The 27848-nt window shown below is 25.7% G+C and overlaps 1 protein-coding gene and 1 long non-coding RNA gene across 3 annotated transcripts; one reads left to right on the forward strand and one right to left on the reverse strand.

Annotated features, from left to right (window-relative positions):
- The first annotated feature begins 454 nt into the window (after positions 1–454).
- On the forward strand, positions 455–27848 carry LOC135926039 (uncharacterized). 2 transcript variants are annotated; one of them, XM_065461693.1, is made up of 6 exons: positions 455–826; positions 905–989; positions 25174–25203; positions 25298–25412; positions 25820–26426; positions 26728–27848. In XM_065461693.1, the coding sequence occupies exons 1-6, from the start codon at positions 772–774 to the stop codon at positions 26817–26819; spliced, it is 984 nt and encodes a 327-aa protein (XP_065317765.1). In that variant the 5' UTR covers positions 455–771; the 3' UTR covers positions 26820–27848. The 2 variants fall into 2 exon arrangements, with proteins under 2 accessions (XP_065317765.1, XP_065317764.1); XM_065461692.1 differs by having other exon boundaries at positions 463–826; positions 902–989; positions 26728–27845.
- LOC135926040 (uncharacterized) lies at positions 5068–6070 on the reverse strand. The gene is made up of 5 exons (XR_010571775.1): positions 5974–6070; positions 5785–5862; positions 5636–5714; positions 5374–5578; positions 5068–5324 (listed from the first exon to the last, which is right to left on the reverse strand). It is a non-coding gene; the product is annotated as an uncharacterized LOC135926040 (long non-coding RNA).

Consider the following 27848-nt stretch of genomic DNA (forward strand, 5'->3'; position numbering starts at 1 on the left):
TTGTTTTTTTTTATCATTTCTATTTACAAAATTTTGCCAATATAAAAAAAATTAAAAAAATCATGATACCATTTATTTAAATATTATTTATGTCACGCGAATGTCAATTTATGATTATTATAGCTTTAAAAAATAATGATGTTTAAAAGAAATAATATTTATTTATATATATTTTTTATAATAATAAATAATATGAAAAACACGCGTTGTTTACTTTATTTGTATTGATATTCCAATGAAAATGAATTATTATTTTTCCAAAATTAAAATCATTATTTTTTTACCTCTAAATTTGTTATAAAAAAGATCAAAATTTTTTTTAAAGAAAATAAAGCTAATATGATGTAGTTAGTTTAAAAAAATTATAAATCATAATTTTGAAAAGCAAAAAAATAACAAGCATGTTTAAAAATATTTAGTAAAATTTATATAGTGTAGTAAAACTCGTTTATTATTTATTAATCTCTAATTAATTTTGGTTTTCAAAAAATAAAACGCTTTCATAATAAAGAAAAAAGCACATTTAAAATAAAAACAAACATTCTTATTTTTGTTAAGAAATCTTAATATACTCAAAAACAAATAATATTAATTCGAAAGTGACCTTTATTTAATGATTAAATTATGTTCATAGAGATAATTATTTTAAAACTTGCCGATATCGTATAGATAAAATACTCTGCATCACCCAAAACATTGGGAAATTCTTTCAGCCTCAAAATTAAACCTAGTCGAAATATCCAAATTCCAATATTCAACAAAAAATAACTCATGAGCCTTGAACTACTTTTAGAAGCAGCAGAATACATTGAGAAGAGAGAAAAAGGTAAAATCAATCTTGTTATAAAATTTCTATCTTTCTAAATCTGTTCACAAGTGTTAATGTGATTTTAATTTTAAGAAGCAGAACATGGTTATGCCTCACTTAGATACCAAGATCCAGCTCATCTGTCTCATAAGAAAAGCTCAAAAAAATTTCCAGGCAAGAGGTAAATATTGATTTAAACTTATAAATTAAAGAAATTTCATCTTACTATATCTTTTCTTAAAGATATATTACAATTATTAATACCAATGATGTAAATTTTAACTAGTTTTTGTTAATTAAAAACAAAAGAACTTTCTAGATTAATTTTATTAGGGCTATCATCAGGGCTTCTATCCAGGAGGGACAACCTAATAATCCATACAGCCATTGTAAAAGATGACCTCCCCTTCTCCTTTAATTACATATCAAAAATAATATAAAGTTGCCTTTATTGCACTAAATTAAGAATTAATCATTAAAATATAAATAAAAATTGTGACTATTCAAAAGTATAAATAATTTTTTTTTTTATGCAAAAAATTTATAGTTTTTAAAAAATATACAAATAGAGGAATAAAAGAGCTAAATAAGAAAATTTTATTTTAAAATTTAGAGGAAGACAGTGTAAACATGAATATAATATGTTCAATATAAAAATTTTGAAGAATGGTTTCTTCCATGGACAAAATTTTAAATTATTTTTAAAACAAGGATTTGATGATCTTCATGATCTAGATTTAATTAATTTTATATACCCTTTTTTCCTCTGAGGAGCTCCTCTGAGGTACTTTGATGAAATTGTGTTAAGTGTATACCTCCTTGCTATAAAGTATTTACCTTGTTGAAACCACTTATATACATTTATAAAAGTTCTAGTGTTGCAAAATTTGTCACAGGTCATTGACTTAGGGGGATCTTGCGGTAACTGTTAATATTTTGAGTAGCATGCACAAACTTTATTATACATGATATTTTTTGAGAAATTATCAAGAATAATTTAACTTGTAATAAAATAAACTATGTTTTTAATTACCTTAAATTAAATCTATTATAAATTTAATAGATTTTTTCTAATCATAGTTCTATTATCTATTTATAGAGGGTCAAAATCTCCTTATGAAACCAACCAAAATTCTTTTAAATTTATATGAAATTTTACTATAAATTTATAATAAAAAAGATTATTTTAAATTAAAACATTGATATCTATATATCTATAAGCCATAAGAATATTTTATAATAAAGATTTATTTTTATGGCCTTCCCCTAAATTTTTTATCAATTTATAAGCTTTAAATTCAATTCATTTCTTGTTTAAATTAAGGGAAATATCCTACATAAATATTCTTAGTATATTCATTAAATGTGGTTATGTTATTAAAAAATTTTCATTGCCAAGTAATTTCTATATAATAACAAATTAGACCCCATGATAGAATATGTCTGAGCTTGGCCATATAAAAACAAAATGACTCCTTAATATCATCACTATTTTCAAAGCTCTACTCTGTTAAGTATATAGATTACATATAGAATAATAATTTTTATGAACTAAAAATATTGATGTGTATTATTTGTAAATTAATTTATAAATTAAAATTATTTATAGATAACAAGATTTAAAATTAATAACCAGGACTTGAAGATTAGAGAGATTTTTGGGTGAATTATCCCTTTAAATTTTTAGAGGACTTTAGGCCCCATTTTTTAAAATAATTTAGAGCTTTAGGCCCCATTTTTCTATGCCCTTTTTAAAATAATTCTAAATATTAATTATAACCATAATTCACTAAATAAATACTGTAGACAAAATCCTGGAATCTCTGGTTTTTATTAGCTTAAAAATTTTTTCTTTACACTAATAAATCCTATCCAACATATTATACACTATTTTTAATTTCATCACTTAGATAATAAATGATTATTTATCATAATATAACTATATATATAGATTATATTGATGGAGAGGAAATTTGAATCTCCTTAACAAATTTACCAGTTTTCATAAATATCATTTTATGCTAATAAAAAATATAATCAATCTGGCCAAAAGCTTTCAATAAAACATTCCAATAAATGTTATACCAAAAGTCCCTCTCCTCTCGGCAAAAATCGTTGATACAGTTATGAATTCAAATATCCTTGATTCGATCTTGACTTAGTGCACGTTTTATTTTAATATTATGCTTGTGAATGTGATAGAACTCTAGCATTTTATTTTTCAAAATTTTCCCTATTTATTCATCAAATCCCTTTAATATTTCATAATTATGATGGTTCATTCAAAATCAAACATAATTTATTTTACGGTTACAAATATGAAATTTTGAAAGCATTTTTTTTCTTTTACTATAGTGACTAAATTAAACAATAATAAATTATTGACAAATTTTTTTGTTATTCTTTTGTTGATGCCTTTTTAAAGTATCGATAGAAATATAAACAGTTTTTGTCCCATCTCGGTTTAAAAACTACACAGCGGACCCGGTGTAACGTGTGAAAGTGATCTATGAGATTTCGAAATCTCTCGCAGTCAAAATCCTACGGATGGGTTGTGAGATTTTGATTTAAATGGCCCCCAATGTTTTTGAAGCGATAAATCTAAAGTAAAAATTTATGACATGAATTTAAATATTATTAATATAATTAGATATAATAATGGTATAATTATAATCTATGTTTTAGAATAATATTTTAATAACGCTTTGCAAGATATATATTTTTTCATAGAGCTCATCTTTATTTTTTTAAGATTATTAAGTCGAATAATGAGAGATGTAAAATCAAGGAACATCATTAAAGTTAAGGATATAAAATATAATATAGAGACAATAATGATATAACACCTCACTGTTTAATTATAATCTATTTTTTAGAATAATATTTTAATAACGCTTTGCAAGATATATATTGTTTCATTTCTGGAGCTCATCTTTATTTTAACATCATTGAAGTTAACAATATAATATAATTTCTCTTTTTAATATATATAAATTAATAAATAGTAGATTATTTATAATTTTACATACTAATAAAATGAAGTAATATATGTGTTGTGGGTAATTTTGTTGGTAAGAGTAATATTACCTACCCTCAAAATGCAGGTTCAAATCCATGTACATGTCTTTTTAAAAAAAATTGTTTTGCTTTTTTTATTTATCTTAATAAAACTCGGTATAATATCTAAAAAGCCCATGCCGCACATCTATAGTTTGTATTTTATATTTTTAGTCTGCATTTCATCGCCTAATGTTCAAAATTATTTTAATTGCTAGTTTAGCTCTTTATTTATTTTAATGTATTTTTAATTAAACATATATAATATGCAATATTATGAAATAAACTATTATTTTAAATAAATTTCGCCTGAAAAATATCAAAAGTTCTACCGGCAAGGCCCACCCATTTTTGAAAATATTTTAAAAACCCGAACACTCATTCAAAGTATGGACGGGCTGGTGAAAAAACTTACCATTGCAGGCCTCTAGTTCAGATTATTGATAGGCCTAAATCAATAATTACGAGTGTCACCTTGCCAATTTGGAAAAAAGTTTAGTAATAAGGAAAAGATCCTTACTAACATGCTAAATTACACAACTGAAATTTGTAAAATATATTGTAAAACAAGTTTTTAGTAGGTTCAAAACCAAATACTCCGATCCCATGATTATCCAGTTCCTCCTCAGATTTCTTATACAAGGAACATCTTCTCGATAGACATTAATTTATTGACAAAGTTTCTGTTACAGAAAATTTACTAGATACAAACCGCCTTTTCTAACCAACCCTCTAAATATCAGTATCCACCCTCTGTAAACATTGCAAAGAATAAGTAAGATAAATTATTAGCCTAAATGGTTTAACATAATGTTTATACTGAATTGGGTCACCAATATTAAAATAAACTTCATTTGGCATCAATGAAAGAAAAAAAAATAAACGAAGAACTTTATTGATATAAATATTTATACATATAATTATTATCGAATGTTGCATATCAGAATGAATGTATTGAATTATATTTATAAACAACTTTCATAAAAAAATATATCAGGCGGAATATAAATTATAAAGAATAAAAAATATATATTTTTTAAAAATTAAAAAATTTTAATAAAAATATATTAAATAATGATGGTGAATATATGATTGCAATCTAAAACATTTTCAAAATGGTATCCTCCATTTTTTATATAAATAAAATTATTATTAAATATTTTAATATTGTCGCGAATATAAAAAGGGTCATATCGGGCCAATATAAAATTATTATTATATTTTATATATGTAAAAATGGGTGTATTTAACATTGTGGCCATGACCTGTGTCAGAAGCCCATGTCCGTCCTGTCATAACATTATTTAACACATAAGCTTTTACGCCTATTTTTTTGTTCGTATCGCAAATATAATTCTCGATTACCTTTTCCATCTCAAAGGTTAGCATAAATTGTGCTAACCATTGCCTGAGAATAGTATGGGAATTTTGAACCCGAGTGATCTCTACACTAATCGTCCTAAATTATATAAAGTAGAATAAAATGAAATTTTATATTAATGTTTTACCTATAAAAACAATTCCCATCACTTTCAATTGTCACCAGGATGGTGGGTTCACCAAGTTGTTTCCCATATTCTATACCCCGACAATGTTTGGGAGGCTTTAGACCATATATTTTAGCATGATATTTTTTCCATGCCTTTGTTGTAGGAAAAAAATATCTAGGGATACTTTCTAATTTATTTATTATCAAAATATCATCATCCAATTCTGTATACATAAAAAAATTAAAAAATAAATCAAATATATATATCCAAAATACAATACCTATCTATAGGGGACTTTGGATCGACAAACTCCACATTGTTTGGGTTATTTTCATCAAGACTATTTTGGGAACCAATATCTAAAGGCAATGCATTATTTAAAATATAAGCATTTTAAAATAATTATAATATATATCTGAAATACAATACCTATAGGTGACTTTGGATCGACAAACTCCGTATCGTGTGGGTAATTTTCATCATCAAGACCATTTTAGGAACCAATATCTAATGGCAATGCATTATTTAAAATAAAACATTTTAAAATAATTATAATGTTATTAATTTTTGTATCTAAAAATTTTTAACTTCATAAAAAGATTTTTAAAAAATCATTACCATTTTCATTGTTTCGTACAATAAATTCTTTTAAATTTGAGAGATTATATTTAGTTTTCAATATGACATTATTTGATGTTATCAATTCATATACACCTTGATATACAATAAATAATAATTTATATAATATAATATAATTACCCTTATCATTTTATTGATCAAATATGGGCCTATCCAGGGGTTTAACATTTTCCCCCCTTTCCTATCAGACCTTTTATGGTCCATGCAAGAACCTTTTGTCCTATAGCAAAAGATTTTAAACCATTTGTTCTTTTTTCATGTTGCTTTTTTTGTTTGAGCTGTGCTATATCAATATTTTGTATAGCCAGCTTCGTTATTTTCTTGAGATGAGCCATATTTACAAACTCTTCTTTTAAACATTCATCTATAGTAATTTTTGCCATAACCTCTGGTAAGGCAAATATTTCCTCAATTTTGTTTTGTAACTAAATAATAATTAAAAATATAATAGTAAAAATTATTTTTACTGTAAGAGGACGTCGAGGTTTCTGACCATACATCAGTTCATAGAGTGAAAATCCCGTGGAAGAGTGTATACAAGAATTGTAGGTGCCACATACCCCTACTAAAGCATCTGGACAGTCAATTGGGATATCCAAAACCGATTTTGCTATTCGGTTCTGGATTGTTCTGTTAACTCGCTCAACCAAACCATTTGCTTGTGGGTGGTAGGCTGAGGTTATTCGCTGAACAATCCCACAATATTTATGGAATTCTGTACAAACATTGTTACAGAATTCCCTACCTTGATCATTAATCTGAATCTTTAATAAATATATATTTTAGTTTAATTAAATTTTAAGAAAATATGCATCATTAGATTGATAAAATTCAAATAAGTTATTTTTAATTTTATTAATTCATAACATTGGTGCGTATTGACAATGATATATAAGGCTTTAACAACGGATTTGGCTGTTTTATCCTTAATAGGAATAGCCATTAAATATTTGGAGAAATAACAAATGGCACATAAAATATATTTTTAATTTTCTTTGGATTCAGGTATCTGGATTAGATCAATGCCAGATACCAAGATTTTGGAACCACTTTTATATTGTGCAATACATTTGAAGTTTTATCAAAACGACTGCTTGATTTTTGCAAACCTCACAGGATTTGATAAACTCCCTAATGTCTTTATTGCTGCCTAACCAATAAAAGCTGTAAAAAATTAAATAAGATAATATTGCACATTTTTTATCTGGTTAGTTTTATTAATCCCCAGATGCCCTCCCATAGCTATTCCTGGGACTGTAGATACACCTCTCATGTATTCTTTTAATTATATTATTTTGTTTATCTTTAGTCCATAAAACCTTTCTTTTTTCTAAAATAATATATCATTAAATATATATAAAATAATATTATGTGATGGACAAAAAATAAATAAAATCCATGGCTTAAATATGTTTTTTGAAAATTTTTGTACATTATATAGATAATGCCAACAAAGAAAATGAAAACCCTAATTATTAATAAAAATATTACTATTCCTACTTTTAAAAGATATTATATTATTTCTATTAACATCTAAAATTTACTTTCACTTATAGTGTAATACAAATTTTTGTCAATAATTTTGAAGGCATTGCATTTCCTAATAAAGTTTGACTTATTAACATTCATTCGAAGTTTGGAACATTTTAAGAATTCATATATATCTTTTAAATTATTGCTAAAATAATTTTTAAATAAAAAATATTTTGTTAAAAACTTACTTCATAATGCAGGAAATATGGAGTTTTACTGTCAGAATCTAAAAATATATATTAAAGATTAAATTTTATTATTATTCTTACCTTTGATAAAATTTTTACTTCTTAAATGGTCAAATTTGCTTGGATTTAATATAATCAATATGGAGTTTTAAAATAATCAAAATGGAGTTTTATTTTGGCGCTAACGGGGCAAATATCCTTTTCAAGAATTATAAAATTGTATTATATAGAAATATTTCCAATTTGACAGCTTCGTTCAAATCTGATGTTTTAAATTTGAGAAAATTCAAGCTATTAAGCTTATTGAAATTCGTGATGCAAGATTTTAAAAAAATCCATGAAATTTTGATTATTTAAATGGCCCCCAATGTATTTGAAGCGATAAAAATCAAAATCTCATGAAATCACTTTCACACGGTATTAGCTGTGAGATTTTGTTGGTGTGAGATTTCAAAATCTCACGGTAATCACTTTCACACGTTACACCGGTCCTATTTCTAATTATAAATGGGTAGCTATTGAGCCATCATAAAGTTTTCACATATAATATTTTAATTTGTTTGATCCATGGCAGGGCCAATATTTTTCTGAACTTAACTTTAACAATGTTAGGATTAAAAGGCTATCGAGATAAAATGTTAAGGTTTGCTTATATTTTAAACATAGCTCAATAGCTACCCAATTACCATATTTTGATATTAATAAAATATATAAGGGTCCGAGTTTAAAACCAAAGTTGGTTTAAAAGGAAAGCTTGTCTGGTAATCGAAAATGGCATTTGTTTTATTCATAATTAATCTCCTGTTTAGGGAAAGATTATTTAGGGGGTACAGGCAGTCATTATAATTATTTAATTCATTATAAATAAAACTTAATATTTAGATCATCTTATTTATGTCCTATTAATTTAAGGGAAAAAATTAATTTTCTTATAATCTGCTTTAAAAAATTTTTTTTTATCGATTTTTATTTTAATATAATTCAACAATTACAAATGAGGCATTATAATTATTATAAAAATAATAAATATTATTTTTTTTTACAAAACTCAGTTTAATATTATATATGATTTCCTAAGTAAATATAATTGCAGGAATGACCTTAAAAAAATCAATTAATAAGGAAAAATTAATCAGATCACGAGATTAATTACTCAGGCATTTATAATAAATCTTAACCATATTTCGGATAAAAAACGTTGCAATTAATATTTATGGGTTATGATTTTTTTTTGATACAAGTTAATTATTCAGGGTTGTGCATTTGACCGGTCAAGTACGTTTCGGTCAATTGACCGATATTTTTAAGTCAATATTAACTTTATTTTGAATATAATAGTAAAATGAATCTATAATATTATTTTTTTTAAATTCATTGTCATTTAATAACTAACATTTAGCTCTCCGTAGCAGAGTCTTCTTCTGATTCATATTCAATATTATCACTTTAATATTTTTAATCAATTTTCCTGATGTCGAGATCTTCAATCGATTTCTATTTTCATTAACCCAAATCGACATTTCTTTCTAAAGAAGAAGTAGAAATAGGAATTCTTGGTCTCTTAATGGGCATGGTGGGCAAAGTTTATCTATTAACTTGAGGTCGGAATTGGTTGTTTCTTATGGAAATTACTGCATTCCACATAATTTGCCATTAAACATGTTGTTTTTGCTTCTGAAATTAATTATATCGCTTAAAATATTTAGGTCATCACCATCTTGTAAAATGACGAATTCTTGAATTAAATCACATACTTCATTAAATTCACTACTAGTGAGTTTCTCTTGATATTGGGGACTCAAAAAATAAGCAACATTGTGATAACATGTATTAATACCTTTTTTCTCTTTTTTAAATTTATTTTAAATTATTTTTACTTGATTTTTTTAGAGTATTTGACCGTATTTGACCAGGTCAAATACTCTTATGGTCAATTGACTAAATTTGACCGGTCAATTTACCGACTTGCCAATGATTTTATTAGATATCCTAAAAATATTACGAAAATACGTGATAAATTTTCTATTAGAAATGTATAATTTAATTTCTATATTTAAAAATAGAAACGCGAATTATACAGAAATAAGATGCACCGATAATATTTTTTAGCTGATACTAATTTATTCAACCCTATAAATAGTTGAATAAACTTGCAAAACATAATAAATAATTTTATAAAGTATCATAAAAATCAGTGTTATTAGAAGTTGCTTTTGAGAGCAGCTAGTTACAAGTTACATTATAGGAATTTGAATAAAAATAACATAATTTTTTAAAATTTTTCCCTAGATATATTATCATATTTAAACTCAGATTCCAAAAAATTTTAATCAAGTTGGATTTACTTTGGGCTGGAACAAAATTTTTTTAAAATCGTGCTCCGGTCTCGAAGGATTATCTTGCAGGGCTCTATACAAACTATATAAATTAATCATCTTTTTATCAAAATTTGGAAAATTGCGAACGGACCAATAGGTTGGCCCGGCCCGAAGCAGTCTATAGAAATTTTCTATCGGGGTTCTCGGTCCAACTCTTAATTTTTTTGGAGGAAATCAAATTTGCCAAATTATCACATTTTCATAACCTCGATGTGGTCCATAAATATAATTTGATTAATTTGTCCGCCCAAATATTGTTTGGTTCGAACCGCGGGCATCGCGATTTTTACAATATTTAATATATAAAAGCGAGTTAGTATATTATAATTTAACATCAAATTTTTTATGGATATTTAAAAGCTTCATACTAAATATGAGGGGATCCTAGGCTTACACATGAATAATTTTTTGAATCTGACCTTTGTTCGAATCTCAGTTGGAGAATATTTTGCTTCGCCTGGACTATTAAGGCAAGTATATAATAAGTGAGATGTATGATGTGAGCCAGATTTTATCAGCATTGTAATCTAAGACCAAAGAACAAAAAATTTTGCCACATAATTAAGTATCATGAATAATGTTTTTCGCTAATAATGTGCGCTTAATGATTATTATTTGTTGGATTCCAAAATTAAACAAATATATTGCCCACATATATTTGTTTATAATTTGACCCTACTTCAAAAATATAAAAATCTTATAACATGGAAGATTATTAAATATTCTCCTCTTTTTATCGCTCACTACTACATAATATTAGTAAAAATTGATGAATTCATTTTTTACAAATAGGTTGTTTAGTTTAAAAATTTCATATCAATATGATTTAATGAGAAAAATAGGTTAATACGACTTTTATTTATTATATAATTTGTTTTTTCAAATCACATGATAATTTTTCTCTTATTTTCCGAACTGACTTAATTATGTTAAACCCTGTTTTTACAATCCTAGAAAATTGAAAAATCTAATTCCTCTGTTTTTCTTTCCATCATGTTAGTTTTTCAAACAACTTTCCTTAGCACTTCCTAATTAGAATTATTCAATTTTATTCGATTCATATTTTCGAATACGAATAAGGAAAATATATTATCTATCGAATAAATTTTTATCTATTATTTGTTCGAATTATTCGTATAATTAAAATATTATTATTACTCGTATAAATTATATAATATTATTCGGAATAATTTGTAAATATTAAATTATTTGTAAATATTTGAAATTATTTGACATGTTTCTTGAGGAATTTTTTCCATATTTATATATCACTTTTTTAAATTTTAAATCATTTTTTAATTTTCAAAAATATTTTTAAAGTATTTAATTTAAAAATTAAATAGAATATTAATCAAATCGAATAATGTTATAATTCCTACGAATATGAATACAAATATGGAATTATTCGATTGTACGAATACGAACAATTATTTGATTCAAAAATACAAATCAAAAGCGATTAGTGCATACAATTCGCAATTTTGTAGATATACTTAGTACCATATATGATGGTCTTAAACGATAGAATTTGATATTTTATTCAAATACTCTGTAGGCATATAATGAACGAATATAAATATTCATGTGATCGAAATTGAACTGATTCCGGGCATTGGCAATTAATAAATTAAAAATTACAATTGGAATTAATAAAAATAATGTTGCGATCTCAATGTCATAATTTATTACCCTCCCATATTTAAATATATTTTATAATTTAAAAAATAAAATTATTAATTACCTGACGTAATTTGGAGGATTATTCATACGTACACATTTACCTTTTTTAGAGGTAAGTATATTTAAACAAAAAAATATTTATTTACGATAGATAACCTACATTGCTTAACAAAAAAATCCAAGTATAATAAAATAGGTAAAGTTTTATAAGTTAAACTAATTTTTATTCAAGTTTTTATTGTTTTATAAAAACGTTATTTTGCATAAAATTCGAAAAATTCTTAACTTTCTTTATGTTTCTTTTTTCATTTAAAAATTATTCTTCCGATTATTTTTAGTTTTTTCAGTCGATAAATTTAAAGATGGAAATTACAATGTGCCGTGATTAACGAATATATTCGGATTGGAACCGAACTTCTTTCTTTTTTTCTTATTTAATATGTTTTAGATCATTCGAAGAATTGTTCTTAGTTTATCTCATCAAGTTAGATAGGTTTTTTCGCAAATACAATGATAGTATTGAACACTTTTTTAAAACTACCTTATTATATTTTAAATGCGACTCACTATAATGGCATAATCGCTTATACTTAATAAAACTTTAATTTTATGCATAATAAATTATAATACCATATAAATAATGATTTATTTCTTTTACGGTAAATGCGTTTCAGATTATAAAAATACTTAAAATATCTTTTCCCTCAATTTTCAAATTCAAATATTGTTTGTTGAGTTTGAATAGAAGGTAAGAAGAAGAAATAAGGAAAAAATATAAAAATGAGAGTTTATTTAATTATAAAGGAAGGAAACTTATATTAAAGATCTCATACTAATAATTTCTATCAATTTCCTTAAATTATAAATTGAGCTAGAGATTTTGAATTTGGTTTCAAAAAATGTCGAGAAAAGTTTTGAATCTATATTTTCTGTTATTGGTGGCATTGTTAAATCTACGTTGGGAATAAATACTCTGGTATTATTAAAAAGTGTCAGTTTTTATATTTCATAAATAATATTCTTTTTATTATTTACCACTATAACTTGAATAATTTGAAAATTCGACTTAATTTTTTTGGTAAACGGCTAACCAATATTTTAGCCAAAATTTTACGTAAGCTTGGAAATTTGGACCATAGATGGCAGAGATGTTTTGACATCTATTAAGGAAATCTCGGCTTTTGTAAAATTATTTTGGCTAAAATCTTAATTTAAAATGGCCAAATCGAGCCTTTTAACAATACTAGTAATTTGCATTAAGATATTTAAATATATTTACAAAATTTAAAGGTGTCACCGTTAATTAAAAATCACTTTATCTTTTCCAGAAAATTGCCGGAAACTAATAGTTATTATTTTATTATTCCTCACAACATACTTAACAAATATGCAAAATGTCATTGATTTGAAATATATGCCCATAAAATATGTTTTTTTGTTGACTTGGTAATGGAAATACCGACACCTAAATTTAATAAGAAAATTTCAAACAAAATAATCGGTTGGCTATATTTCGTTTAGAAATTTTATTATTCTTTTCGTTTATTGCTTGAATAATTCGAAAAGAGTTACAATATTAATATTCGTTTAAAATTATCGAAAAATTTATCGAGGCGGAGGTCTAATTATTATAGTGTTTGTACTTATTTCATTTTTGAGTAAGTGGGGAAGGTGCGGGGTTGCAAAATTTGTTTATGGGGGTAGTTCTCTCATCTTGCCTAATAGAGCATTGGACATCAGCAATTAAAATTTTGAAGAACCATATAATTTCTATCATATTTTTTAAGCTCATTCATATTAAATCATTTACAAAATGTGATTTTTATATTTGAAAATTTAATTTAGCTGGACCCACTTAAAATTTGGTACTGAATATAATTTTTGTATAAATTAAAAAAATCTCTAAGTTTAAGGCAAAATATTCTAAATATACTGGAGGAGTACATTTCCGGTCAAATCACATTTTTATTATACACATTATATTGATATTTTTGAATATAAACCAAATCAAAAGAAATTTCCGACCGAATTTAGCCATACATTCACCTCGAATAAAAATAATATTCCTAAATTCTTTATCGCAGCCCTTAACTTGCCGAACGGAAATATTTTAAATTCAAAAATATTTTTATTGCACATGTTTAACTTTCTTAAAATGTTTTAATTCCACAATTATCAATCAAATTTGCGGCATTTTATTATTGTCAATTAAATATCAATAGAAAATCTTATAATTTTTTTATGACAACAATAAAAAAATGCGCATTTTGTGGCCTTTCATTTGTATTCGAAAATGATTTTTTTCATCTTTTCTGAATACTTCGGTTTAGAATTGTAGTATGTCTATTTGTAGCTAAATTCCGCTTTGTAAGATAAAGAAAATAAAATAATGATTATTGCCAGACAGATTTATTATATATGTCGTAAGGAGATGGAACCTTGATATTTGGACTCCTCATTTATGTACTTTATAGTTACCCTATGTTTCAGATAATTTTTTGCCATGAACTTTTGTGTAATTTTTTTAGTTCACATAAAAACTATAATATAAATAAATAAAAAATTAAGAATGGTTCAAAAGTTCACGGTAAAATTATCTGAAATTAATGTTGGTGCATAGCATATATGCTGGAATAAATTTTTAAGCAAATCAAATTTAATAACATCCTTAGTAAATGGAAATTGGGAGATTCTGATTTCTTAGCATTCCATACTCCGTCATGGCATAGTATACTTTTATTTAATATAAATATTTCCAAAATTTTATCTAAATAAGCAAAAGCAAAAAATATGAATGTTTTTTAAAATAACATTTACTCAAATAGTTCTTATTTTTAAATGGCTATTTGTTAGAAAAAAATTCAGGCCTGTTAACCTATGATCCAAAAAATTTTTGAAATCTTGAATAATGCAAATTTATGAGTTTTCCTTCATACATGCCAGGCTAAATAAAATTGACCATGCCGGGCAAGAATGGTTGGTATGCCGTGAATTAATCGATAGAAATCAAATATTTCAACCAAAATATCAATTCCAAAACATGCGCATAGTTCGAAAATGATTTTTCCAAAACATGTAAACTTGGTTTTTACTACGGGAACACAATGGATCTTATTTGGAAATCCAATCAGAAGATGCTCAATCTTATGGGCATTACATATCAAAAACGCCTAATGAAATTAAAACAAAATATCATTTTTTACAAGACGCCGACTTATTTCTGAAAACAATATTAAAAACTTGGAAACCTAATGTTACTACATATATAATCTTATTTATAAGTTCTTCAATGTTATGACGCTTTTTTCTAATTGTATAAACAAAAAATTTCATATATATAAATATCTTACTTGAAGAAATAATTATGTAATTTATTTTTTAGAATACGCAGGTATTTAAAAATGGATAACATAACCCGAGGAACCAATTTTTTCGTAGACCAATTTTTTTTATTATCTCATTTTGAGTACATTTTTAGCTTACTGAGACTGAGATGTATAAAATCAGTGGGTCTTAACATCTTCAGTAAAATATAGGCCCAGCCCATGATATTTTTTTATTCTTTTTGCCTTAATATTACCACAATTATGAAATCAATTTTAAAAAATCAGGAGGTGGGATTGTTAAATTTGTCATATTCATGAATAGAAATAGCTAAGCATCAAATACCTGTCATTGCTGAATATTTAAATTTAATGATGAAATATATTAAATTGAAATAAAGGTGAAATAAATATTTTGAGTTTTAAGTATACTTGCTAATTCTCAAATCTTTTTTGTAAAATCTTCATAGCTTTATTATTTTTGAACACTTGACAACCATGATATTTAGATATAGGCCAGACCTATATCTAAATATTTTTTTGCCATCGGATTTCGGGTCGGCTCCGTCTCTTCCAAATTCCCATATAAATGAATATATAACAGGCCAGGGTGATACAGCTTCACACCCGCGAATTCTTTTGAGCAATCTTTTGATATTTATAGATACAATTGAATATTTAAATCTTTACAAAAGGACACATATTAAATTTGACATTACTTTTTGAAGTGGAAATACATTTAATAGCAAATGATAGTGATAGGTTGGACTTTATTTCACTCACATAAGTAAAATCTGTTTAAAAAAACTTGCGTTATTGATTTCCTGTTTTGCGATCTGCAAGTAATATTATATAAATATTTGAATTTATTTAAATTACTTTTTATTTTAAAAAATATTTAAATGTTGGCTCGCTATTAGACCCAAAGTTCAAAATATATAATAGAGCAAAATTGCACATCGTCGGAATTTATTATTAATCATCTAAACTTATAGACTATAATAATATTAGATTAATAAATATAGAGATTGAAAACAAAAGAAAATATCATATATATCAATTATTTGAAAGATTAGCAAATAAACATCAAATTGTGATTCCACTTTATATAACATAGAACAGGACCCACGGTAGTGTTTGCCGAAGTCCCGTCCTGCTCGATCTTTTTTTAAAACAGAACTGGATCAACATACTTTATTGATGCTTTTAAGCATCATAGGACGAAGACAGGAAGGAGATCATACTAAACTAGCTAACAAAACAAGCTTGCTCTTATACATAACAAACATAAATAATGTAATACCAAACATTAAATTTATGATATAAAAAATCTATGGATTTCAATACAAAATTTGTTTTAAATTTAAAAATAAAATTATCTAAATCAAATTTTTTACAAGTTTTATGGTATTAGTCAGAGACCTGCAGAGACACCATGTGCACAACTCGGCCCGGAATTTGAAAATCTTTTTCCCTGCCCGGGTTTTATATTTTTAGGCCCGGCCCGGATTTTTTAAAAATATATTATTCATTTTTAATATTTAGATAATAATGGCAATTTAAAATATTCGATTCGGTCCAGGTATTTTTTTAAATAAATTTAGACCCGGCCGGCATTTTTAAAATAATTAAAATATGGTCCGGCTCCTATACCCGGGCTTTGGGTTCAGGATATGGATATTTTAAATTTTTGGAGAGAAAAGAGAATAGAATTTCCGAAACTTTCCATGCTAGCCAAAAAAAATCTTTGTCCTAGCAATTAGCACACCCAGTGAATGACGTTTTTATCGCTGGGGACGTTTCCTATGTCCGGCAAATTTGAAGATTTTAATTAGCGATTTAAAATTAATAATATATTTATTATTATATTTTAAAAAAATGTTTATACGCCGATTTACATCGTCGATAGGTCTTATCGACACACAGTTCTAATTTAGTAAAAAATTTATTTAATCGCACAATAAGAACAGAACATTTTTCAACTTTCGTTATATAAATTAAATTTTTTTATTATTATGTAATTTTTAATAAAAAGAGCTTAAATTTTATAAAATTAATATTAACCCTAACCTAATCCGAATTTCGTCAAAATTTACTCGGTTTCAGACAAAAATGTTTTCTGAACCCATTTTGCTGCTTCGAATTCGGTTCAAAATCTTGGCACAATGTGTAAAATATTTTACGAACCGGGCCCACCCGTAATTTCCCCATTTTTAAAATTTTTTTCTTTACTAAAAACCCATATTCTCCCATAACTTTTTAAAAAATCTATACTTGCCAGAAGCGGAAAATCAGGCCATATTAAACTTAAATAAACCTGAATTAAAACTAGAATATGATGACACAAAAAATGAATTTTATTAAAAAAAATAAAATATAATATAAAAGAATCCCAATTCCTTAAGGAATATAATAACGAAAGAACAATAACTTAAAAAAAAATTTTTGTTCTAATTTTCCATCTATTTATTTTTTATTTATAATATTCTTTTTTGTTATAAATAACTTTTCCTTATCCCTTATTATTATTATAATAATAAAGGGAGCAAAATAAAATAATACTATCTACCCTTTAATTGAATAGAAAATAAAATTGTTTATTTTATAATATTATTCCTTATATAAAAAAATTACATAATGAATACAATTACTAAATTAGTAACAACAGAATTTTTTTATATGTTAAAATTGTGAAATGGCCACCAATATATTTGTTATATAATAAACAGTCAGTGTAGCAGTTCTAAAATTTGCGGGATTGGTTATCGTTTGTAGGCCTGTTACTTGTCAGTTACTTTTTATATATGGAGTAGAATTCCACTGATTGAAAGGTGACCCCTTCATTTATCATCATTAAACTGGAAATATGCTTTATCATAAGACTTGCAGACAAATTAATCAGGATACTGCATTTATTACTTTCATTATTAAAATAGTTTCCCCATTTATTGCGAGATTCACATAGTTGGAAGAAAGTCTTTTAATATTGGCCTTTCCCCATAACAAATGTGAGGGTCTGCCAGCCAGTTAATATGTTTTAAATATTTCATATCAGATTAAGATAGCTGAAAAGAGAAATTGTATAATCTAATAGTATTTTTAATGACTAGAATTATTGGAATTAGTATTCATAACCTATTTTACAAATTGTCGATTAAAGTAGTAATAAATTGATTTTCATTGATACCAGAGGGTCTTTTTTTTTCCTTCAATATTACAAATCCAAATTAATTTATTTCATTAGCTTCTTTATTTTACAGTATTTATTCACTGAAATACTATTAAGCCCTCGCACAATCAAAATATTTTCAAGATTCTCTTCAATCAAACTTAAGCTATAAAGGACTAAAACGGAAGAATAAATTTTATAGTTGAGATCACTTCTACGTGCTAACTTGGGTATCTGGCTCCGCCAAATATCAATATATAAAAAATGCTACGGATACTGATCAATCTGTTTAGAACAAGTCGTGTGATTATTGTGAACATGGATTGAAGATGGCAAATTAATTTATTAAAATAATATAGTTGATCAAAATCATTCTAAAATAACATAAATAAAACTGAAATGTAAAAATATAAATCAAAATATAAAATAAAAATTATAAAACTTTCCCCTTTTCTTGAATTATTACATTTTCGATCTCACTATTTATACTTTTAAACCTTTTCAACTACCTTTACAAACATTTCAATTATTCTTACAAATTTTATATTATTAACTGTTTCTTTAAAATAATAAATTACTTTTCTTTTTCAATACACATATTTGACACCCATTCCCTTAAATCGCCTAAATCCATTCTGAACTGCCAACACAGGATAGCTGGCTATACGTGATGGCTGATTCTAAGACATTGAGTTATCCCAATCTTTTGCAAAGGCAACTCCTAAATACTTTTTTGTTTTATAATGTCTACGATAAAGATTTCTTATAACTATAACGCTCTCAACGATACTGACCTCTTGTAACGATACTAACGGTGCCATATAACAATAACACTATCTTGTAAAGATAACATTTCTTTTAATAAAGATCTTACTATAACTACTTGTATCTTAAAGACTTCTTGTAAAGATAACGATCTCTTGTAACAGATTTTTTTGCTATAACGATCTCTAGTACTGATAGCAATCTCTTGTGACGAATTCCTTTTAGCTATAACTATCTCTTGTAACTAAAGCGACTAATTCTATACTCTTTCAACCATGTGTTACTTCTAATCTACTAAAATTTGCTCTTCCGTTTCTTCTACGACCATGTGCTTGGATATTGATGCAATTGCTTCTTTATCTTGATTTATCTTATTCTTTGTCTTAAGGTCTATAATCATTTCACAAATCTCTCCCCCTTTTTTAGAATTTCTTTCCTGAGTTAGTAAGATTGAAGTTTAAGGTCCATAGAACATATTCGGCACCAACTGTAAAATTCGAAGTATAATCAATAATTATTTCATATAATTATCATTTAATTTGCTTTAATTTAAATCTTTCGACTACCTTTACAATTTAAACATTTCAATTTTCCCTACAAACTTTATATTCAAACTAACTGTTTATCTTTAAAATTATAAATAACTTTTCTTTTTTAATATACGTATTTGACACAATCAAAATTATTAATAATCTTTAAAACAATTAGGATATCGTAAAGTTCATACCCCTTCATTTACAAACCTTTTAGAGGTTTAAGTAATAATTTTTTTAATGTTCAGGGCCGACGTGGGTTTTTTAAATAATACCGGTTAAGATGGGTCCTTGTTCAGATGCTTGGGAAAATTTATATATGATATACAATTGAGGCTCAATGCCTTTCTCTAAGATATTTGGCATTGATCAGCCCTCCTATATTATTCTATATAAATAATTATATTTTTCAGTTATCGACCTTCTATTATTTTTTGGCCCGAACACGAGGTATTAGGAAATGTATCTTTATTTTCTATTTTAATGTTATGCATTAATATGAGAAAGAATTCAGCAATAATAGCTCTGATAATTTTATTATAATTATAAAATTTGTAAAATGAATAAGAATAGGAAAGAAATATAATATACATATATCCGGCTTATTGACGATGTTGGGACTATCCTGAGCCACCTTGCAGTACTCTAATTTCTCGACATGCAATGAAAAAAATAAATAACAATATTTGATTTGTAATGTGATGGATCTCGGAATAAGGAATTTTTGGCATTCCCAATAATGAAAATTGTCAAGGTTCTCTAGAAAAATTTTATTATTTTATTAAAATTTAGGGTCATATTTTGCACAAATTCTCCGGTTCGCTGCAAAAAATATTGCACAGGTTGCCCGATACCAATATTTTTTAATCCCTTAACGTTAGCGTCAATGTGTTTTTTCAGTCAGTATATTTTTTTATCATTTTTTTCTATCATATCTGGAATACATATCCTAAAGATCCGCAATGCCCATTATGGGCTGGGGATAAAGTCTGATTTTTTCTATATATATTTTATGAATTTTGATATGAAGTGATAATCCATAAAGTATTTGTTTTTAATTCAACCACTCCCCAAGATTATAATAGTTGTTTATTTTGGTGTTCAACATATATCTTGATTTAGGCCTTTATTTAAAAGAAGTTTGAAACCGGGCCGGGTTACCTTAGTTGAAAATTAAATTCCCACCTGGCCGGGTCTAGAAATTTTACCATTTGTAGGCCTCTAATCACAATTTTGCCTGTAATTTTACTATTTAAAATTTATATAAAAAATCTATGGAGAAACTAATAAATTATATTAAGTTCAAAAATTATTAATTTTCGAAAAATTGCAGAGTAAGTTTTCAACACTTGTTGGAATATATTTCCAACAAAACTATTTAAAATTTAAAAAACGGACTCGAAAAATGATCTAAAGTTGAAAAAAACACTGATAGTATGCTAACATACAATATAATTATCCTAAGCCTACTAAAAACATAAAATAAATAATAATATTCAACCAAACCAATTTTATTTTAATATTTAATCTATTTTTTCCCCATTTAAATGTTTTTTCGACACGCAGTTATTTATTTATAAGTTATAATTTCACTGGCGTGTGTCCTATTTTTTGTATAAATTTTCAATTTTTTTTTAAAAAAAATAAATTTTGAAATCTATTATATAACCTTCAAAATTTTATTTATTTATTTTAAATAATAAAGTAATAATCCATTTCCATTATTAAACATACCATATCAATTAAATTATTTTTATAGCAGTGTCAGCTCTCAACAATCAAAAAGAATTTGTCTTAATCCTTCAAAATGTTAACATAAGGGAGTTAATTGAGCAGTAAAAGAAATGCTCAAAATTTTTAAAGAAGGTTCGTTAAATATTTTTTTGGCTTTATTAGAATTGAAAATCATTATCCATAAATTTCATTTACAACATGCTTTTTTAAAAATGTCTTGAATAATCAAAGGGGCAAATGACGATTAAATATACTTTATACGACCTGATTGATTTTATTAAATATCCTTTATGCTTGTTTTTGGAGAAAAGAGGATATATTCACCAACATACAAATTTTATATACATTTTATTTAATTGAATTATCAATTATTTTTAGTTATTATATTATGTGACTCTTAGTACTATTTGTTGTATTTATTTATCTCAATAAAAATATGAAGACGTGCAGAAATATCTTTAACCCTTAACTATTCAATTACTTATAAAGACTTTCGGGTTTTTTTTGAGTTGAAATTATTAATAGTTCGAAATATATCAATGGATAAAATTTTGTCCAAACATTTTGCCGGGAACACTTCCAATACTGCACTCCTATGATTATATTTATATTATTTAAAATCAATTTAGATTATGTTCGTTGATAATGAAATTCTGGCCTGTAAATATTTTACAGTTTGGCCGGCCGAATTAGCCGGGCTTCGACCAATATTTTTTTATGAAGTTTAACAAATATTTTAAAATTCACAAATTGCCTGACTCGGCCCAAAAATATATTCTGTTCAAATTATTTTTTTACCCCTTTTAGCGTCCAAGCGGTTAGATTCAGATAAAATGGGCTCCACCGGGGAAACTCAGGTTACATTTTGTAGAATCTTACATAAAAATCGTGCGCATCGATAGTCCTTTCCATTAACCTTGAAAACCAACCTTAACTTGGATTAATAAACATCAATAAAATTGAAAGGACAATTTAACTGCTTCGCTGAACTAAGGCTACTGGTTGATTTTACTGATGGGCTGGTTATCTATAGGGGAGGGGCGTAATTATTTTCCGAGGATTTAATTTACCTGAGATAATATTTAAATATCTTTATTTCACGCTACACTGAAACGGTTTAGATTTTTAAAATTTTTATCAATAGCCCTGATCCGGGTTTTTAATATTTGGTCATTGTAAATAATTATTGGTATTTAATAGATGATTCTAAAGGGAAAAATACTATGAGCTAATAAATTAAATCATCATTCAATTTGTCTACTGATTAATTTATATTAAAATATCTGGTTCGGATTTACTCTTATATCCAAAATCATACTATTTAAGGACCAGGTTTTGGACCGGCCCTGCATATCTCAAACACTATTCGATCAATGATTTGCGAAACACGCTAAAATTTCCCTTTGTAGGCATCAATAGTCGATTAATGACTAAACACCTCTCAAAGTTCCGCGATTAGAGACCAGTAGAATGGACACGTTAAGAAAAGTGAGTTTTGTATTTGAGTAATATTAATTATAATAAAAAACCAAAACTTATAAATCAGCTGTGGTAACTAGTGTTAAACGACTCAGCTGAGTCGGCTTAACCACGACTTAAGTCAAATTTTTAGCCGAAAAATCTACTCAATATAAAATCTTGACATGCCAAAGTGGAAATTAAAGATGCACTAAAATCTTCAGAATCAAATTATTACGCGAATTGAATTGCAACAATAGAATTTATGAAAAATTTTAAAGCATGAAAAGAGTATAAATTTGAAAAGCTTTGAAAATAAATCTAATTATCAGTGGAGTAACTTCTGCATCTTCTTCCCTTTCCACCATAAATCTTAATAGGGATTACTTGATTTATCAAGTCATTTTTGAGCGTAATTAGGGTTTTCATGTCAATACCTTTAGATTTATCAGCAATTCTCTGTTTCATATTTCTAAATTTTGTTGAGACATTGTTTTTCGGATAAAAGGAATGAATCTATTTTATTCGATCAGAACATTTCATCATGTGAAAGGCATACCCACTACAAAATTTCCACAATTATTTTTAGCATTCGATTACTGTAATCAGGAATTCAATTTCTATTCATTTGCATAAATGTAATATTCAGGGACATAACTAGTATGTTTCGATCATATTCATCTTGTTATCCCTTTTCCTATAAGGTAATAATAGATTCTTCATTTTATGACAATTCATAAAATCATATATAATTATAAAAATCATATGTTATCACTTCAAAAATCAAAATGATAATTATACCTAATTAAATAAAATACATATTATACACCTTCTAGATAAACGTTCTTTATTGTTTACACCAATTGAACCTTTTAATTAACGACTACGATGAAAATGTAAATGCGGCTATCTGATATAAAAACACGGGGTGCATAAAAAACTGAGCAGTACTCGCTATTATCAACTTTGATGATGTTTTTTTTGAATGAAATGTATTACAATTTTTTTATAATTATATCTTCCTTAATCATTTTTTAATACAATTAATCGAAATTTTATTTTCCTTATTTAATATAATACTAATACAAATAAAAACTATATTACAAACAACATGACTGTTGAAATTTATAATGCAACTAAAACTTGTTTATGTACATAGTTCATATTTTGTATTTTTTTTACCATAATATTATTCAGAATCGAAACTTGTAGCTGAGAAGCAAAAATTTGAATAATTTAGGCTTGTTTTTTTACAGGAAAAATATACTACATAGTTTTATGTCAGACAACATAAAAATTTTTTAAAATCACAATATATGTTTAACTAGAGCCCTGCACCGATCTGTTTGATCTGACCTAAACTACTCCAGGCATTATTTTAAATGCTCATTAAAAGGCGGGTAGGACTAGGACAAAATTTATTCAGACTTATATCTCGGCTAAACTTTAAATTTTTTTTATCTAATTATTTTATAAACATATATCAAATATTTATTTTCTTCCAGGTCTTATAATTTTCCGATTTTCTTGTAGAATCCTTCATCTTAACCTTTGAAGATAAATGTTTTTACTATTAGGTAAGACGTCATGTTAAAAAAAATTGAATTCTAGTATAGAACTAAGAGTTACAAAATTGGCAGATTTTTTTAAAAATATTAACAATTATTTTTAATTTTATGACCGCCTTTAAGGTTCGCGCTCTAAACCCCGATCTTCCCTACTCAGTTTAATATAGTAAAAAATTTCCATTTATAAAATTTTAGCAATCATATTTCGTCAATAACTATTATTGAACTCAAATTTTTAACAGACAAAGAAAGATTATTATCAGTTTAATCATTCAATTTATTTACACCTGCTCTTTGGTTTTATATAATTTAATACATACTCCTCATACTTATATATAAATATTACCACATCTAATATAAAAATGTATCCCGGTCATTTAAGTTCACCATCAATATTAAAATTCGACATCCTATCAATTATTTTAAAACGCGTGCATAAATGGCATGTATGTCCATATTTTTAAAATAATTTCTTAAATCTTTTAAAACCATGAATGTTAAATTGATAGTTGGATTTGTTAAAAATTAAAAAACTACCATTTTTATGACTTAATCCTACAAATATAATTAAAAAATTAGTGCGGCATATGTCTTATAAATAATTTAAAATTTATCATATGCAAAATGTCCAATTTACCGTAAAATCTGAATTGTTATATAAATATCCATATTATTTGTTTATTGAGCATTCTGATTATTCTTTAAAATTGATCATAATATGTAAAGAAGTTCATAATTACTAAAAATATAACCTCAATATTTTTTTATTCATTTTTAATAAGTTGAACCTCATTTATACTTTTAAATAAAACTAATTTATATTCATTTTATTATAAACAAAATTTAACAGGTCATCTCACAACGAGTTAGAAAAATGCAGGTAATTACTAAATAAGACTCAACCCATTTTCTTAAATATATTTACATCATTTAAACACTATTTAAAACTATTTTATAATTTAAAATAAATATAGAAGAGCTTACCTAAGGAACTGTTTGAATGGGTTGAAAGAGTTGGTACCCTTAGATGCAAATACCTATCGTCACACAACTTTAGGCCTTCTTAATAAAGCCAAACTTCATATAAAAGTAAAGGACAGCTTTAAATTTAACTCTAGTTTATCATTTAATGCTTTAATATTTTTAAATATTTATAAATCTCAGCTTTAAATAATTTACTTAGGGCGAATTTTAATTTGAAAAATCTGATTTTACTGGAATTGTATTCCAGCTTGCCTGTAATATCAGCGATTTAGTCATTGACCTTTATATATTTCTGAATTTATTTAAAAAATAATATAAATTAAGAAAAATTCAAGAATTAATAGCAAAATGGTCTGAAATTGACCATGTGGTAACTTACATATATTCCACTTCCGTCAAAATAAATTTTTCAAATGTAAAAATAGCCCTTAGTAAATGATTTAAAGCTTAGAGATTCTGAATCCCCTTCCGACAGATATAATTATATTTTTTAAAAAAAATTAAATTTACAGAATCTAGAAGAAAACGCCAAATCCTTGTCCAGGCGCAAAGAAAAACTCTTTTCTGAACAACGGCGATTACGACAAAATTTAGCAAATCTCATTCTCGAAAGGACTTCTAATAGTACTAATAACCAGGCTACATCTCTTCCATCTTCCCTTATAATTTCAGCCGAATCTAAGCCAAATGATAAAACCGAATTTTTCGCTTATAACTTGCCCCGACCCTTTCAGAGTATCAATATTGGCAGAAATATAGATAACGATAAGACCTCTTTATCCATTGTCAACATCAATGCTAAAAGCAATAACACGATCGGATTCACCAAAACCAATATGGTCAGTCTATTAACCAGCAGAGTTCCTAACAAAAAATATCGTACCGATAGCGAGTCGAGTTCACTGTCTTGCAATTCCAACATAAGTTCTTTGATGTCTATGAGATCGATAGAATTTTCGAACTCCGATAAATCCCCATCAATTGTTAAAAATCGTATAGAAATGGATGATGTATGTAAGGATGTTGTGATGAAAGAAATTTCAAGGGAAAAGGATGGTGGTTTCAAGGAAGAAGCCTTTTCTTCTACAAGTTCTGGATTCAGTTCTGAAAATAATTCGGGTTTCAACTTTATCTTGTATTTTTATTTGGGAGAGAGGGTAGTATTTTTTTTATAAATAATTTATATATTTTTATGCAATATTAATTTTATTGTATTTAGGAGCCTCAGCCTTTTCAATTTTAAGGTATAATCACGGTTAAGAAAATTTAAAAAAAGGAAATCCCATCTAGAATTTTAAAAAATCAATTTGGAGGGTTTGCCAAATTGTTCAGGAGGCTTGAATTTCCTAACGACGTTACTGAATGCATTTTTATAATAAAATATATTATAATTGTTATAATTAACATTTTTTTATATTAGATGATTTTGACCATTTATCAGAGAGTGACGAATCATGTTCTAATGAAGAATCTTCAGTTCAAGAGGAAAGTGGTTATCTACCTCAATACTAAAAACTAAATTAAAAATTTGTAGTGTGTTGCCTTTGAACTCAATAAACTTTCAAAATAATTAATCATAAAAGCCATACTCAAGGCGTGTATATCGTCAAGAAAGTGATCATTCTAAATTATAACATTCACATTTTATTGTTATTAACAAACCATACATTAAATTTAGCATATAAATAAAATTAAAAAATTATTCATGTTTTTAACAATTTTATTAAAATTTTTAACTTAAATATATATTTATATTATATTTTGATTTCTACACTTTTGTCTCAAACCATCAGGGGTTATATCGTCAAATTAATCAACTTAAATATTTATAATTATTTAATTATGTCCCCATTCACACAATGCATTAAGAAACTAAACAAATGAGTTTATTATAATATAATATATTTCCCATTTTTTAAAAATTCAAAGTGCGAGAATATTACTACAATATTTTATTATATTTATTTTCTTCTTAAGACCTTAAATAATCTTCTATTTTAAATTATTTGAATTTTGCTCTTTTTACTCGACACCCCAACTCTATTCCATGTAAAACATTTTTATATTTATATCCAATATATTTTTATATTAATTTTTTAACATCTTTTATATTTATTTATAACTGTAAAAAAATTAATGTTACTTAGCTGTCAAAAAATAGAAATTTAGAATCATAAAAATGAGAAGCAAGCGATAATGTTTTTTTTTCAAACCCTCAAACTATTTATTTTAATAAATTCGTATTTAACTCGCAAAAATAAATTTACGTTATTAATGATCTCACATTTTCACTGTATTTTCATCAAAGCTCTTTGTTTTCAAAATTTTTCTTTTTTTTGTTCGGTTCAATAATATATAAAAATACTTGAATATAATATATTGTAATCTTTTAACCATAATATATCTTATTTAACATTTATATACTATTATAAATATAAATTATTAATATATTTAACTTTCTTTATATAAAAATAAGGAGAATGATCGCCCCTAAATTAATTTATTATATTCAAGATTTTATTTATATAAGATAACGCAAAA

This window comes from Gordionus sp. m RMFG-2023, chromosome 3 (genome assembly GCF_954871325.1).
Source record: "Gordionus sp. m RMFG-2023 chromosome 3, tfGorSpeb1-WG-v2, whole genome shotgun sequence".
Taxonomy (NCBI): Eukaryota; Metazoa; Nematomorpha; class Gordioida; order Chordodea; family Parachordodidae; genus Gordionus; species Gordionus sp. m RMFG-2023.